The 17,474-nt window shown below is 47.5% G+C and overlaps 1 protein-coding gene across 8 annotated transcripts in view; it reads right to left on the bottom strand.

The window, feature by feature from the left end:
• Nucleotides 1–424: 424 nt before the first annotated feature.
• TRPM1 (transient receptor potential cation channel subfamily M member 1) overlaps nt 425–17,474 on the bottom strand; it is a 68,987-nt gene continuing 51,937 nt past the window's right edge. For 3 of the 8 annotated variants that reach the window (XM_078380912.1, XM_072981858.2, XM_072981861.2), the window contains 11 exons: nt 16,614–16,842; nt 15,528–15,650; nt 14,825–14,956; nt 14,099–14,227; nt 13,223–13,474; nt 12,463–12,655; nt 10,992–11,012; nt 10,041–10,185; nt 7,643–7,845; nt 6,912–7,044; nt 425–5,626 (listed from right to left, as the gene is read on the bottom strand). In XM_078380912.1, coding sequence (XP_078237038.1) covers nt 4,399–5,626; nt 6,912–7,044; nt 7,643–7,845; nt 10,041–10,185; nt 10,992–11,012; nt 12,463–12,655; nt 13,223–13,474; nt 14,099–14,227; nt 14,825–14,956; nt 15,528–15,650; nt 16,614–16,842 — 2,788 coding nt within the window. In that variant the 3' untranslated portion in view covers nt 425–4,398. The remainder of the gene's footprint in view (nt 5,627–6,911; nt 7,045–7,642; nt 7,846–10,040; nt 10,186–10,991; nt 11,013–12,462; nt 12,656–13,222; nt 13,475–14,098; nt 14,228–14,824; nt 14,957–15,527; nt 15,651–16,613; nt 16,843–17,474) is intronic. The other 5 variants (XM_072981859.2, XM_072981863.2, XM_072981862.2 and 2 more) reach the window with 3 other exon arrangements.

Genomic DNA, 17,474 nt, shown 5'->3' with positions numbered 1-17,474 from the left:
CCAAAACCTTGTGCAGAATCATTACCTTTTTCCCCCAGCTACAGGTGAGTAGTGTTTTAGCCCCTGAAACATCTAACCCACCTTTGTCGTTTTCTCTTGCCTCCTCCACCATCTACTTATTTTTAAGAGGGACACTGACCCCAGCTCAATACACCTACAGAACATTCACATATTGTTAAATACCCTGAAGAAGAAGGAAAGATGTTTTCTCTGATCAGGATGTGTTTCCCGTTAAACCTGCATCAGTTTTTTTTTCTGGCTCATTTAGGGATGGTGGACTGCCTGATGCTCAGTCCTTCCTTCACCCCATTCAATTAATCCAAGACACTTAGTAGCCGTCTGACGCATTTCCCCACTTAGCCAGCGTATCAAGTCTTCTCTCCTTCAGCTTTTTTTTTTTAAAAAAAGGAGTAATTTTCCATCATTTATTTAAAAAAATAAATAGCAGATTTATTAATGTGCCAATATCACATACAATATTTTCTTAATATAGGTTTTTGTTTTGTCTTTTTAAATCACTATACATAATAAAGCCGTACAAACATAAGAAAAACTGTAATTTAAGAGAGTTCCGTAACATTGGATTGTTGAAATTATTGAAGAGTAATGATTTTAAAAGGTGGAATATGGAGGCTGAATTAATACACTGCTTTATAATGTCATCAGAAGAAGCAGCACGCAATATCTTGCAATTTGTGCACCCAAGGACTTTGCCATTCTTCAAGAGGTGCAGCTCTGTCTCCCCCAAGTTTTGGAGGAACCTGTGCTTTCTCTGTTTTTTGCTGATGTGTTGTAGGCAAACAATGCAAGGCATCTGCATTTTTTAAAAATATATTGTAGTTCTATAAACCAGCACACAAAACCAAGTGTTAATGCCATTACGTCAAACTGTTTTAGAGGCATAAACATAGAAGAGCAATGCTACCCAGTTTCCTTCTAGGTTGTTGTTTCAGTCAAATCTTAAATTATGGGACAACGGGACCAAAAATGATGTCTCCAGCAAGCAAAGCCCTTTCGTTAAAACAGGACAGAAACAACTTAGAAAGAGAGTTGCTGGGTATTTGGTTGCACTCAACTTTGATCCAGAAATGCCTCGGTCATGAGTGCCTCAATCTCCTGTTTTTACTTTTTCCCCAGGGGTGAAGCAGGGCAGCGCACTAGGGAAGGCTGGACTTTGGTCTTCCTGCTTCAGTGGTTTTCAGGAATGAAATGCCTCAGGGGGCCAGGGGCCAAAAAAGGTAGGGTCCACCTTGTGACTTCAGTGTGCAGAAAGAAGAGAGCCAAGGCAATGGAATTCACAGGGAATGGTCCCAGGATCCAGCTGTTCAAACCTTTAATTGAACTATACAGCTTGTGAATATAAAAGTAGATTTTTGCTCAGGTATCTAGGAGTTAAGCTAAACCTCTGAACAGTACTCTGTGAAAAATTAACTTCTCCGTTTCTGACAGCAGAAACCCTGTCTGATTTAGCATCCTTAGCATGTGTGTTTAAAAGAAGAATTAAAAGCAAGGGCAGTAAGAAAATCACTACTGGAACAGAAGGCAGGGCACAACATGGAGGAAAATGTATGCATGTGGCGGGGGGGGACATTCAACCTTTACATAATTAAGAGTGGTGTATTAGACTGCTGATCTGGCAGTTGAGGGGCTAGACATCCACTGTGTTAGCAGAACAAATACACAGATACATGCTTGTCACATCGACGGAACAGCATGGCCTATGTTGTAGGCAGGCACTAGGAGTTAACTCCATTCTTAAGTCAGCCTAGCCTCCAAACTTAACCATCCATGTTTCCTCTCTAGGTAGATCCCTAAGCAAGTGTTGGCTAACACTTTCTGCTCAACATGAAGCAAAGTCTTGCTGGTCCGCCCCCCTCTGTCCCCTTCCCCAACAGACCGAGGGAATCCTGCCATTTTTATGTAATGGTTTCCACCGCTACAGAGTGGAAGGCAGGAGGTAACCATGGAACCATGATCTGTTGTGATGTCCAAACTGGACCACTGAATACAGGAGGCTTTTCTATATAAATGAACTGCTTTATTACGTAATTTAATTTATTAAAAATAATTTATTAATTGAAACATTAACATAAACCAGGTTAGTTTGTCCACTAGTTGTCAGGACTTGTTTTGCTGACACGTGTGCCCATCAGCACAACCAGCACCTCTTTAAAGAGTGGCAGTGTGGACTAGGTAATAGTATGTTAGCATGGTTTGATGGAAATTCATGTTTGGAGAAGCGGCTTTCTGGCTGATGTGTGCTCTGGCTACTCCAGCGTGCAGTACAATCATGTTGGCTGTTGCTGCCCTGCCAGATGTGTGAGCAGGCCAGCGGATGTGAGCAAGAAGTGGGAAGAAGAAAGAGGAATGGCCACGCTCAGTTTAAATATATCTCAAGCCCAAGCAGTGGTTAGTGGCTTGGTCTGTAATGTAGCAGCCCTTTTTCTTTTCTTGGTAAAGTGTTTTGAACCACTTCTCTTTGTTTAAAAAAATCACTTCCTTCTCAGCTTCTTCTGAAATAGTTGTATGCAAATATCCTTGAGGTGCCTCTTGGACTAACTAGTCTCCCTTAAAAGTGCATTAGAGCAGCACACTAGAGATCGGCATGAGCTGCTGACAGTTCATGCCGGTGCATTTACTGGCTGAACGGATGTTCCCAGTACCCCAGCCCTGCCTCCTCTGGCAGCCCCCCGCTCAGAAGCAGCACCTGGAGGAGGCGAGGCAATGAAGCTGGGCCTCCGAGTGGCAGTTTGGACTTCTGCCATTCTAGATAGTAGCAAGTTAGCAGCGTTTGATGGAGGCAGGGCTGGGAATTGGCAAACACTTGTTCAGTCCATAAACGAACCGGCATGAAGCGCCAAACTTACAGTTCATGCAAATCTTTTACAGCACACAACTCACTGTAACCCAAAAATTGCAACCCCAGGAGTTCTCTGAAACAAAAAGCATCTCATCAATATCTTTAGCATATATTGTTATTAGCCGTTTTTTCAGAAGGTCACAGTAGTTTTGCAATGCCACACATTTAAGGCAATTGGCTCGATTTGACATGATTTTGTGAAGAATATGAAGGCCTACAGGATTCATGGAAAAAGCGTTTTTAGAAAGATGCAGTTAGTTTGGACAGTTTAAGACTGGGAAAGCCAGGCTGGGGATAAAAGAGGGACAACTGCACCCTTTTCTCAATAGCCTTGTTTGTAAACAGAAAAGGCCTCTTCTGGAAGGGCAATCCGGCTTGGAGGCGTCCTTGGCCCTTTCCTAGAAAAATTTCCAGGCTCCGGCTTCTCACAGCTACTGGTCATTTCTTCCCCTTGCACCATTCCCACTGCTCATTTGCAAGAGCAAACACATTGGGAAAAGTTACACAGAGCGTAATGTGTACTGAGTAAGTGGCAGGTTGGGAAAAAGTTAAGCCATTTTTCTCCATCATTTCTCTGATCATAATTGCTCCCCACCACAGGAAATGACTTAGTCTGTTTAAAAAGGGCCACCAAGGTAATGTTGAAAGCACCTGGATGTTATGTGCCTAGTTTTGCCCAGAGACATAGGGGAAGATTCGTGATCCGATTTTTGTTCACCTTCTACTCAAGTTTCACTAAAAACATCACAGTCTTAAGATGAGGTCATTTTGCACCATTTACTAAGTAAACATGCTGGGCCGGATCTGACCCAGGCGCTGTGGGAGGCACCATTACCCAAATGCCAGGCATTCATGGAGCTGGAAGAGGTTATCTTTTTGGCCTACACTACAGCACCCAGAATCCCCTTATAAGCACAGCAACTGGCCATGCTGGGTGCTGTTTTCCAGGTGTTGTGATCCAAAAAGAGTGACTTTTGCCAGCTCTGCTTTTGCAAAAGGAAGATATGGTGACCGTGACCCTTTGGCGTGCGTGCTCTAAACTCTCTTCTGGGTGGTTTGATTCTACCGCGTTTTCCTGCAGCTGGAAAGGGGACGGCACGGGACAGGGTGCTGGGAGGTCAAGAGAAGTCAGCGACCCACTAGCGCTTTGTTGAAGGACGGTCCTTTCTAAGTACCCTAGGGTGAACAGAACTGTCATGATCTGCAGTTGTTTCAGATTTTAAAAGCCACTGTTATTTAGAAATGAAACCTGCCGGCAGCCTGCCCCCTGGCTCACTGCGGACATCAGCATCTGATGGCCCAACGGGTGAAAGATTCCACAGGACACCATTGCCCACGCCCCTCCGTGGCATCCCTTCTTAGAGAGCCCTTCGTCCTTTCACCTGAACCAGGGAGAACAGGACCCGAACATGTCTCCAAAGGAACCTGCGGCAAACAAGCAGACACCAATTCAACCTTGGCGTGCCTTCATTCAGCTGTGTTCTGGCTTAACTAGGCAGCCCCGCTTGTCTCCCTGTCCGCTGACGAGAAAGGCCATTTTAGCACTCCGTTTCTGTGGAGGCATTTTTCTGCTCTGCCGTTCCAGTCTTGCAGGCTACGGTGAGGCTGCTCGCGCTGCTGGCGTGTCCTGGTCTGTTCAGCTTGTCTTTGACAGACTTGGCTTTCCGAGAATGGCTATGTAAACTCTTTGAACGAACCGATGGAAACCCGTAAGTCCTGTCGTCAGAGTTGATGAGCAGCTGATGGTCTCCATCCATCCTTTTTGTAACAGGTGAAGAAGGATGGGAGGCACTGAGACCCACAGCGTCCCCAATGTCGCTGTCATCTTCCGTGTCGGTCAGGAGCTGCTTCCGCTCTGCCTGCACCTCAGCCTCGGCCACAATCCCAGGATATTCGGGAGGGGGCTCACTGGCCAGCCTCTGCTGGACCTCGTACTTCCACTCGGCAGTCCACTGTTCGATGGTCGAAGGGCACACTTGGTCCATGATGGTCCTGTATTCCTGGTCCATGAGGGCCCAGTTGTTCACGCCTCCAACCACCTTCCCTCCTTGTGCAAAGATGTAACTCCTAGACTTCATCATGGTCGCCTGGCAGGCATTGAAGGTTTCTGAGGGATAGTATCTCATGGCTCTCGGTTTGTCCAAGGGATAGGAGATGGTGGCTTCCAGTTTGGTCCTTTCCATTGCTAAATGAGCATTCTGAAACCCTGGCCTGCTTTCGGAGGGCTCGTTCGGCATGCTGTCTGTCTGACGGAGGGTCTGGGACGTCTCCTCGCTCTTGCCCTGTTCCTGCGGGTCTCCCGAGCCAGTGAAGGGCCTAGAGATGTTCGTCACCACATCCAAGGTGTTTCTGCTGTGCTCTGCGGAGCCCACTGGGTTTGAACCCGAGGAAGAGCGGACGCTTCCCTGGCGTTCTGGAGAGAGCTGTGACTTTGAATCTGCTTTGCGCAGGGCCAAGGCCGGCGACATGGGGGGCACGTCGTCATAGGGGAGCTCGTCTCCCTGGTAGCGGTACAGGCCGTAGCCGTCCGAACTGTTCACGCTGCTCTGCCTGAGGAGGTAAGCCGCCTCGCATTCGGAGGACGCCCGGGAGCGGGTGTGAGTCAGCTCGGCTTTGTCGATCCCCGCCAGTTTCTCCAGGGCATTCGCCATTCGGCCAGAGAGCTCTTCCAGCTGAGAAAGGCGAAGGTCGACTGTCTGGAGAGAGGCTTTCATGAAATGTTCTCTTTCGTTCACTTCTTCTAATCTCATCGCCATGTTTTCAACTCTGTAGAATCCAAAAGGGGAGAAGCAGATTGATCAAGGGCAACAACGCATCCTGCCCTGCCTGACCTCTCTCTCTCTCTCTCTCTCTCTCTCTCTCTCTCTCTCTCTCGCATGCCAATGAGCAGGGTAGAACATCAACAGAGAACGGAGAGGGGTTGTCTGCTCATTCTTCCACTTTCAATCATTTCAGCTGGTAGAGTATTGTTACCATATTATTTATGAATACCCTAATTTTATTATAATGCGTTATAACAAAATGAATTATAATAATACCAAGAAGAGTAAAAGCAGTGAGCCTAAAGTAGCCTACAAAGATGGAGAAGACTCAGAAGACCTGGGTTCAAATCCCTACTGGGCCTTGGAAACTCACTGGGTGACAGCAATGGCAAAACTACTCCTTAAGCATGTCATACACTCGAGAACCCTATATTAGGAACCTCATAAAACAGATGCAAACTGACAGCACATAAAAACAAGAAACATGGTTCCATTTTATCTGTTACTGTTCCCAATCATCACCTGTTTGGTTCCTTACAATGTCTGGAGTTTTAGATGGTGGTGGTGAGGAGACTTCTTACGTTCCACACAGCCCTGGCCAGCCTGCGACTTTCAACTCAACTCTTGCTGCCTCCTCGCCCACCACCTTGAACAACAGAGACTCCAAGCATTGCAGGATCATTTCTTCTCCTTGGAAGAGGGGCTAAGCCACGGCCAAGCAACTTCAGTCCCTTTTTTTTTAACCTTCCCTTCCCTTGATCTAAGTGTGAAGCATGAACACAGCCTCTGACACAGAGGGAAAAGGTCCCTCAGTCAACAGAGTTCCAAATTAAGGAGATGCAATGGGAGCAACTATGGAGGGCAAGGAATGAGAAGGAAGAAAAAAGTAGAAAAAAGCGATAACATGTTTAACATGTTTATTTTCCATGCTAATGATTTTAAAGAACTGTCGCAGAATTACACCAAATTATCCTCATTTCTCAGCTTCTTTGGGATCAGAGAAAGACGGATGGGGAAGATATAACAAGAGTCAGAGTTGTGAAACTTGAGTATAGTCTGTCTAAAACCTACACATCAGCACATCTCAGGAACCCAGAGTGCTGAAAATAAAAACAATGAATGCCTAGTAATTAGAACTTTTAAAGGTGGCTTTTCCTTCTGACAAGGAAAGAGTGCTTTTAGTTTTAAAACTCTAAGTTATCTGAGGCTTCTCTCAACATCTGCGAGCCATGTGCTGACATAATTGCTTCCCTTTTGCCCACTGCTAATGGAACAATTTCATCTGGTACCTTTCAGAAGTCACTCTGATACGTTCGTCGTTTGATGATTGTTCTTCATCCTCTTTTTCCCGAAAATATTCGTCAACGCATTGTTCCTCAAATTCGTACAATTTTTTCAGCTCTTCATCATTTAGAAAGAGCTCTGTAACAAATTGTTAAAATATATATTATTGTATTTGTATTAATACAATATTAATACAAATAATTAAGAGAGTTTAATTAATTCTCTCTCTATATATATCTTTTTTCTACATCACCTGACAAATCCCATAACTTTAAAGAAATACCTGTGGATGTGTCTGCATCTGGTGCAAAAGGTGCTAGATCAAATTTCAGACCGTTAAAATTCTGTTTTTCTCATGTCTAGACTATGTCACAAGGTGTCACAGAACCATGGAGTTGGAGGGGGGGCGTATAAGGCCCCCGAGGGGCTTAGAAGGCTCAATGCAGGAATCCAGATCAAAGCAAATCGGGCAGATAGTTGTCTAGTTTTCCTTTGAGTGCCTCCAGTGTGGGAGCGCTCACCCCCTCTCAAAGTCATTGTTTCCATTGTTGTACTGCTCTAACAGTTAGGATGTTTCCCCTGATATTCAGCTGAAATCAGCTTTTAGGGTGCTAACTGGCTGGGTCTGCCCGCAGGCCCTTATAATCGCCTTGGACCCACCCTGCCCACCCAGCCCTTCATATCGCGCTCAGCCCGTCCATGGGGGTCAGAGGCCGGTAGAGCACCCTTCTCATACTTAGCCCTCGGTCGCGCTCGTCTTGCTCTCCTTCTCTTTGCTTCCTGCAGCGGCAGCAGAGGCGAATGATGATGATGTAAAGGTGGCTGAAGATGATCATGGGGGGAGGAAGCACCGGCCTGTCGTGAAAGGTCATGATCAGCTGATACCGCTGGAACTTCCAGACCTGGTTGGAGATGGACTTCACTTCAAAGAAGGTGTTGCTGCAAGAGAAGAGGTTATGCCATGGTTACGCGGGTCTTCGCTGCCGGCCTGCCCTCTGAGTGGGGACGCTGCCCTGGGGTGTGAAAACGGCTCTGCCTGGGTGGGGTCCTCGCGGCCATGGCCGGGCTCAGCTCCCCACAGGAAGGACGGCTCACAGCCCCACAGAAACCCCTTCCTCTTAGGCCTTTGTGGGCTTCGGTCGAGCATAACTCAAGGGGCGCTTCCTCCTCATCCTGATGCAGGCCAACTCACATAAGGGCACAGTGGCAAAAAAGGGAGCTTGCCAAACTCTCTCGAGGACCGTACTGGCCCCGGGCAAAGACAGCTCTAGTGCATCACTGGCCAACTCTTTGGAGATGGGGAGAAGCCCTTCTAGCCTCCAACTATGCTTCGTGTAAACCGAGGAAGAGCACATTTCCTGATCTGTGCCCAGTTCGCTATCACTATGATATCTACTAACTGGAGTTTGGGTTTATAATAATGCTTTGAGAATTTACAAAACCTGCCAGAGATGACAGTGGATCCAAGTACCCTCCTGTGTATCCAGGGTGTGTGTGTTCGCACCGACATTTGTACACCAGTTTCTGAAGTCAACAGTGGCTTCCGCTCTTTTATCCACCCACCACCACCACACCCACGTGAGCACAACTGATCTTGTAGATAGGCTTGTTGGTAAGTTGTTGCGATTCTTTTATCATGCTGTAGTTGCTAGGAAGGTGGCCGGATAGTTCAGAGAGTTAAAGTGCCTAGCTGCTGAGCCAGAGGTTGGGAGTTCAATCCCCCACCATGGACTTTCTGGGAGAAAAGCCAGCCTATGTGGCCTTGGGCCAGCTGCTCCGTCCCAGAGCTGCCTCCAGAAGAAGGGAAGGGTCAAGCACTTCTGAACACGCTCTACCTCGAAAACCCTGGAAAAGGGTCAGCATAAATCAGCGTCCAGCTGCAGGCACATTGTTAGACTTGTTTTTATTAGTTGCTAAGTAACTTCCAGTGATTTGACACTGTTTCCCTTCCTTTTAACTTCTTCCTCCTTAAAATTTCACCATCTTCTCAGCCCTACAACTAGCACGTGACTTCTTTTTAAAATGCATGAACTCTTCAGTGATGGAGCGTTTTGCTGCAGACAGCAAAGTAAAAGCTGGCATGCCAGCAAAACCAAGTTTCAAAACATGGAACTGAAATCAGGGACGGTGCCTGGGACTATGCTATGCATCTGCGCTCCCAATCACCTCTCCCGTTTGGGATGCAGGCAGCAATGGACAAAGGTGCGATGGGATAGATAATAATGGCTCTCTTTCTCTTCTCTTCTCCTTTCCACCTCCTTTGTGTGCGTAAGGGCAAATCAGCAAATGAAGCACAGTCTCGGCAGGAACTAATCCAAGCGGCTGCTTCTCAATGCCCCCACTGTTTGTCGCTGCAAGAGCTTTTCATGCCTCCCACAGTTTGCAAATTTGCTTTGTTTTGTTATTGATCTTCTGGACCGAAAGCAAAGTAAAAGCAAAGTGTGCCACTTATATACCACCTCATAGCACTTAAAGCACTCTCTGGATGGGTTACATTTTTTAATTATGCAGGCTACATATCGCCCACCCACTCACCCCCAGCAAGCTGGGTACTTGTTTTACTGACCTTGAAAGGATGGAAGGCTGAGTCAACCTTGAGCTCCCTACCTGAGCCCACTGGGCTCGAACTCAGGTTGGGAGCAGAGTCTTGGCTGCAGTACTGCAGTTTAAGCATTGCAGCACAAGTCTCCTCACGATAAGATTTTTCTGCAAGTCTGATTGCTCAGTCACAAATGTCTGCTGAACTGTGCCTCTGAAATACAGATGGCCCTCCACCTTCTACCGACAGACTGTGGTGTAGTGAGCAGGGTGTCAGACTAGGACTCAGGAATATGGATTCAAATCCCTGCTTCGCCATGGAAACTCTCTGGGGATGGTAGAAAATGGCAGAATCATTCTCCAAACAGGTCGCATACTTTGAAAACCCTATTCGGGAATCCAAGTCTGAAGTGCCTCTATGGGAGAAAACAGGAAAAGCAACAGGCGACCCCCTGTAGCCTGTCACTTGACCCTCATGACTTCTGGAAAACACCGTTGATTCTGAAAGCCCAGCATCTGTCTGTCCCTGCACGAGACTTCTTATTGAGAGGTGAAAAACGAGGGGAAAAAGCCTCTGGGGCAGGAAGGGCACTCACTTGAAGACAGCAATCAGCAGGTTGACCAGCAGGATGTTGGCTACCAAGAGGTAGCAAGCCATGATGGCGGGAGTCAGCCAGGCACCGGGGATGCAGGGAGGGAGCCGCTTGCCATCCTCATCATAAAGGTTATCCCCACAAGGAGCTGAGGAGAGATTGGGAGCAGTTTTACAATCAAAAGGGCGCACATGATGCATTGGGGGAAAGACAGACGTAGAGGTGGCTCAGAGCTGTTGCGGAGTTTCAAGCCTGTGTCCAGGAAATCCTTCCTTCCTCTTGGGGAATCTGGGCTCCGATCAAACCCAACGGCTGCTCAACCACGCCTTCCCTCCCTTCTCCCTCACCTGGACAATTCTAATATAAAACACAGCCACCCCAATGGGGGCTTGTCTGCTGAGTTTGGGGTGGGGTGGGGTGCAGCCTACATGGGTTGTGGAAGGGGCCAAGGCACCCTAAGGTGACAAGTGGGTGGGGCCTCCCATGATCTGAACTTCACGACCCCAAAATTATGGAGACTCGTTTTCTTTCTTATCTGGCGTAACTCCAAAAGGAGGACTCAGGAGCTGAAGTCAAATGCATCCTGGGGTCAACATTTTGGAGAGATTGAGCTACTGCTTCTCATCTACTATCCTTGGGTCCGAGGCTGGGAATTTCAGGAGAACTCGGAAATGCTCTTATTTGCACTACAGCTCTCAGGAATGCAATGTTTGCTAAAGCATTTTGGAAATCATTGTCAAAAAGTAACTTTTTCCAAGCTGGAGATTCCATGGGGCAGGGCCCAGGGGGTCACTTTGGTCTTTAAGTAAAGGGATCCCAAGGTTTGGGTAGGTGTTTGTTGCATTTCAGGGCAAAGGAGACTCCCCAACTAGTGTGTGTGTGTGTGTGAATCCCACAATCCCATCCACAGAAATATTTAATTAATTTGTCAACTCCCCACAGTGAGAGACTTACGATTAATTTCCATGGCGTAGACTACACAGTGTTCCGAAAGCAGAGAATGAAGGGGAAAAACAATTAGAAGAGGGAAAGTGTGATGAGAGGGCGAAGAACAAAAGAATAATAGGAAAGGCGAGGGAAGCACACGACTGAAGTCGCGTCGGCTCTTCAGCTGCCAGAGAAAGATAAGACCCTCAAATATTAGAACAGGCAAGATACATGCTCTGAAACAATGCCCCTGTCAGGACTCCAAAGCGGCCGGCAATTTCCTTTTCTCTTTGTCTTTCCAAAATGTTCTGTATGAGAACGGGTTCGTGGCAATCAAGAGAGAATTACAAAAGGCAGCTGGCAGATGATCATGTAAATGTTCAAGCTATTTCAATTATCTAAGGATGACGTGGGTCGACTCTCACCACAAGCACGAAACACCAGACGCGCACACCACACAAGATGGGACAGCCTGGCCATTTCTGGGAACCCCCTTTTAAAACTCACTGGTGGGAAAGAAACACCGGAGTCCCAGGGCTGGCCCTAAAGAGCTGGGTCTCACAGATAAGAATCAAAGGTCTCAACAAACATCAGATTATCAGGCCGCCCAAGTCCAGAATTGAGGCGGGGAGCTGGCCGCCAATGGAATATTTCTGTGGACATCAGCCATACACCAGAAATGACAGATCTAACACCCACATGCCATAAAGCCATAAAGGAACAGATATGTGCCTTTTATTTTTACTTTTTTTTTTATTTGTCACTGTCAGGGCATCAAACCAAGGAAGAAAAAATATCTGAGAGCCTTTTCCAAAATCACCTGATTGTTCCAAAAGCCCCAGGCGCTGCAGGGCATCCAATTTTTACCCTGTTTCCCCAAGCAGGGAAGCTGCATGTTGATGATTCTGCGTACAGCCAGTCTGGGTGGGTGGCGGGGAAGGATACAGAAATGCCATGGTGCTCATCTTGTGTCCAAGTTCCACATGTCTACCGCATCTCAGAAACTCCCAATCTACGGGACATACTTCTTGTGAAGCCCTAATGAAAGGACCCGAAGCAGCATGAGAGATCTTTCTCAGCTACCATAGTACGTGCAATTGAGTATTCTGAGAAAGCCTGATTCTATCCGATTGTGGCAAATGCGATGATGGTTCACAGTGCGCTCTGTGCCTGCCTCCCCCAATTAAGCCCCATTAAGTTCAGTGGGACTTAATTCCTAGGAAAGTGACGGCAGGAACGGAGCCTGAAGAAGCTTCTCTGCTTGAAAAAGAGGCAACGGGTGGCTCTCCCATTAAAAAGAAGAAGGATGCTCTTTCTTTTTAGGTGCAACATAGGTTGAAACGCCCGTGTCGCAGATGGGGGAGCCATAATAGTGTTCCCACGAGCACAAAGACAACAGGAGGAGAAGGCAGCATAACAGTGATTCCAAATTAAGGTATTTAGTGTTAATTAATTTGGGTCTGATCATCTGCCTCAGAAACAGGAACCAGAATCTTACTATGGACTCTGCTCTTACGGTCTATCTGGTCTGCGAACACCTCTCCGTAGATCATCCAGTAGGGCATGTAGAAGATGTTGCGGGCCAGCCGCCAAGACGGCTCTTCGTCAGGGTGCAGGATGGCTTGGCGGGCGACTCCGAAACTCATCAGGACCACCAGCATGATCACCACAAAATACAGCATATCGATCATCTGCACAAGGAAAGAATGCAGAGGAAATTCCAAGTTGGGTGTCATCAGAAAAGGAATAGAAAAGAAAACAGCCAGCCTCAGACTGCCAAGTGTTCCCAACTTGTGTCTCAATGATATTCTTATCCTCTAGCTCAATCTAATTTCTGAGGGATTAAAACAAAACCCCATGAAACCCAGGCTATAATATTAATACACTTTTCCTTAAACTTCGGTGGATGTTTTTAAAAAGGAGGATTCTTTGGCAGGATCATGACCTAAATGGTTCAAACCTGTCAAGATGTACGGCAGCAAACACCAGCTCCAATTTTTCGGTCAATTTGCTTCTGCTTTAAAGCCGGACCAGGTTTGCTCAGAGTCATCTTGAGCAGCCCAAAGAAAACCCAGCACAGACATGGGCCCTGAGTGAACCTAGCACATGTGTTCGTGTTTTCTCCTTGTCCTCTTAGTGAGATGCCGGCTGTTCAGCCAGCTTCTCAGAAGCTTCTTGCTGTAGAGCAACCCATGAATCTGATACATGCTTCAGGCCACTGTAATACTGGCAGAGCGTTTGCAGAGAAAGCTACCTACCATCTTTCCAATCATCATGACATAAGGTCCCAGGTACTTGTTCACACCGAAGATGTCTAGTACTCGGATGTACCAGAAAATTATGTCCACGCAGTAGATCACTCTCCCGTACCCCATATAGGGCTGGTTTTGCAAGCGAAGCATGGCCCCGATCAGGAACACGGAAATGGCAACCAGGTCGGTGATGTTCCAATATTCTTGCAGCCACACTTTTATTTTCTGACTCAGTTTACCAGGCTCTGACATCAAAATCTGAAAGCAAAGCAAGGGAGGGGAAGGGACAGGAAGTGGGAGAGAAAGGCAGAAGAGGAGAAAGTGATCATGCAACCCACGGTCCCCAAATCACAGTAGAGGGAAGCCTGAGGGGCTTCATGGCTCCTCACTTGCATCCTGAACCTGGATAGTGTTTGGGAAAGTTAGTTGTTTGGACCACCACTCCCAGAATTCCATAGCTAGTTTGGCCATGCTTTCTGAGGCACGCAGTTCAAACCGTTGAGGCTCTTAAGCTCTCATCCAGAACACCCTTCGAGGAATGAACACACAGCTGGTTCTCAGTTGGGAATCTTGTGGGTGACCCGGACCCCAATGGGACCTGCGTTGTCGGGATCAGCCACTTCCATATGACGCAGACTGAGCCTTGAACAACACCAATGGGTGCAGTTTGGAATAAAGTAGAACAGAGAAGCATAGCATGCTAAAGAAATTGGTCTGCCTCCTATGCCTGGCTTCTCTCTCCCCTTCCAACATTCCAACAAGGGTAGAACCTTCTTGTGGGAATATTCAGGAAATGGGCGCTTCTACATTGCACCCCTTTGCCCGGCCTTGGTGCAGGTGGAAGAGTGGAAAAGGAACGGCTCTGGCTGAAGTTGCACTGACCTCTCTCACTTTCTCTAAAGCCAGAGTCACGATGTAGGAGATGACAATCCATTCTTGGGCTGAGGGCCAACGCTCCATCCGGACCAAGATTATGTAGTTGAACATCATCAAGTAGCCCAGGTAGGAGATCTGGGAAGGGCAAGAGGAAGAAGGAAAATTTTTTTCTGCATTTCAGGGATCAAGCAAGAGTCTTGTCGGCGGGCGCATTTGATAATCGCAATGAAAATAATGACATTTCAGAATTTTCTCTTCATGGTCTAGCAACGATGGGACTCTGGAGAGGTGGGCCACCCAGCCTTTGCTTAAACAAGTCATGGGAAGAAGCACTTGCCCCTCCCTTCCTGAGGCAGGCTCTTCCACCCCTGAATAGCTTGTAGTACCACGGGGTTTCTGGGAAAAGACAGAATCTTTCTGGAGAAGATTCTTCTAGGAGGGGAAGAGCCGTGTGTGGGGGAGGGGGTTTGAGCCTGTCCAGGCCAATGAGGGAGGAGCGAGCCATCTCCCATCTTTCTCTATAAGATCAAGGAGGTGCCAAACTGCACATCCTCCACCCCACCCCACCCGCAATCTAGTCTGCTGAAAACGGTGGGTCCCGGACTCCCCTGACGACAGTTTCCAAGTCACTCTGTGACCCCATCCACAAACAACCTGCTGCACTAGGTAATGAGATATTGAAATAAAGTTATCATTTGCAAAAAGAACAGAAGTGATTGTTTTTTGGCTTACTGTGTAAAACCAGAACTTTACAATCGGTGCGTTATAGAATTCGTAGATCTTGGTTCCAATAGGGAGGCTCCGTTGCTTTTTGTTTCCATCTTCTTCATCTCCCTTTCGGGAACCGGTGTCGACATTTGCGTCCTGAAAGGCAGGCATTTCGGGCTGTGACTTGGGAGAGCAGCCACTTATTCCACAGGGGAAGAGAAAAAGGAGGAGGAGGAGGGAGTGGGGGAATAATGGCTGAACACAGACAAGGGGTCCCTGCTCCCAGTGTTTTTAGTCCAGGGGTACATTTTCAGACACCCAAAGGCACAACAGAATTCTTGATACACGGCTTCAACATCTCCTTGATCAGAGGCAAGGGAGGGAAGACAGGAATGTGTCTATCAGAGAGGTGTGTCTCCAGAGATGGAAAACATGGAGAACAAGGGCTTCCAGATCAGGATCAGGATCTTCCAGGGAGCTCATGATGCTTCCTCATCCTCAGTGTACAGTTTTGTGCAGTGGCTGTGGTCGAGAACTGGCAGAAACGGATGTCCACTGAGGAGTGAGTCTCTGGACCTGCTTAGGTGCTGAGGATGCTAACAGGGTTTCCTTAGGGTGGGCGTTACTATGCCCATTAAGCTGGTCTAAGTCAAGCTAGGCTTGCCATGCAGAGAAGGGGCTCCACAAAAAAGCTGGGGAACCCGGGAAAGGTGGAGGGAATACAAACCGCATTGTCCTCCGCATTTTCTTTGCCATCTTCGTTCTCCTTTGACGTTTGGTAGGAATAGTCGTCATGGGTGCGGAACTCCAGAAATAAGATGGTGGGCGGGAAGAGGATCCCCATTATAACCTGGAGGCAAGGAGCAAGGGAGGAGAACCCGTTCAGGGTTGAGAGACATACACAAGAATGGTCAGCCAGAGCCAGAGAAGAGAGAAGAGAGCAGGGATAGGCCACTGGATCTGCCCCCTTGGTGTGTTTTGGAGAGAAGGGTGTGTTGTGAAACTGATCAGGAGGGGGGGATCCAGAGGAGGGGGCTCTTCCTTCTGCCTCCATGTGCTATTCTCCCCCAAGAGAAACACTTTTCCAAAGGTTCCCTTCACTGGGCAAAGAGCAGTGATGGCAGGCAATGAAAATGTGTTACATAGGGCAAGCAGCAAAGATGGCAATTTAAAAAAAAGAAATTAATCCCTACCTCCTGATCTTGATGTAATCCTTCCTTCCTTCCTTCCTTCCTTCCTTCCTTCCTTCCTTCCTTCCTTCCTTCCTTCCTTCCTTCCTTCCTTCCTTCCTTCCTTCCTTCCTTCCTCCCTCCCCTCCCCTATATATTTAAAATATATTTATCCTGCCTTTCTCCTTAAAAGGAGCCAGTCATGAACCTAGAGTTCCCTACAAGGCAAGAGACTGATTTACTAGATCTTGAGGCTTTCCTCAGTTTGCCCCCGAGGCGTTGGGAAACTGTCAACAGGCCATGAGCCATAAACATGCTTATGTTGAGCATAACAAGAACCCCTTCCTACTTTCTTTTGTGGCCTTCCGTACATTGACAGAAAATCTGCCGATGTAAACTCTGAAATCCATTCACACCTCTCAGAGACCATCGAATACCACTGGGCTGCCTGCAGCCCCCTTAGTCTGCTCCTACCAAGGCATTCTGGAGCAGCCAGGTCTTCACTAGCCACCTCCTCAAGCAGAAAGAGGTTGGCCCTGACGGGTCAGGGGAAAGTGATACAAGCATTGGTGTCGCTTGTTCAGAGTTCTCGTTGCTGCACAACACCCGGACGCATCTTTGAGACCCCTGTCCTTTGCGCCCACCTTCAGGCCCGGGTTCTTCCGCATCCGCAGCCGGCCCATCCACATGTCGGTCAGCAACATCTGGCTGCACGTGTGCGCAATGAAGTCCCGGTGCTTTGCTGCCACGGCCAGTTTCAGGCAAGTGGAGTTGCTCCAGTTTTTCAGCTCGTAGGTCAAGAGCTTCATGGCCACCTGCTCGTCGTGCTTGTAGGACTGGTCCAGAAGTTCCACCGCCAGCTGGCCAAAGTCCCTGGAGAGACAAGAAGCAGGAAAGAATCACAAAGGAAAAGGTTCTCCCCTTCCAGTGGTCAGGGTAGTTCATGCACCTTCGTTGCCAGAAAAACTAACCCTGGTCTCTTTACAACATAACCAAAGCGACATGCAGTGTGTGTACAGTGCTTTATGTTTGCTTTGGAGAAAAATAGCCTGTAATTTAAGGGTATGTATTTGCATGATTTGCTTTCTGTCCAAATACAACATGTATTCATTTATGGCATCACTGAACCGTCTTTCTACACACCTGTTCAGAAACTGATTGACATGTAAAAGGACAATTTAATTTAATTAATTAATTAAAAATCAGAGCAGGAAGTTTCTGACCTGGTGGGCTCTGTTTTTTCTGTTGCTCCTTGCTGGTAGTTTTATGATTTTATACCCGAACTTTATATTTTATGACTTTGGCCTTTGCACGACTGATCTTCCAGACAGACCGGGGGGGGGGGCTTTCAAGGAGTCGTGTGTGCCTGGACAGAAGCAGGCAGCTGTGGAATTGCATGGAATTAACCGTGGCAGGATCAGCAGCACCACGGGCATCAAATACGGAGGGACAGCTTCTCGTACTCATGTTGACAACACTCTACTGGTTAACTCCAGATGACTGGA

Source organism: Pogona vitticeps, chromosome 12 (genome assembly GCF_051106095.1).
Source record: "Pogona vitticeps strain Pit_001003342236 chromosome 12, PviZW2.1, whole genome shotgun sequence".
NCBI lineage: Eukaryota > Metazoa > Chordata > Lepidosauria > Squamata > Agamidae > Pogona > Pogona vitticeps.
Note: the sequence above shows the minus strand (reverse complement) of the source record. Positions and strands in the feature narration are given on the sequence as shown.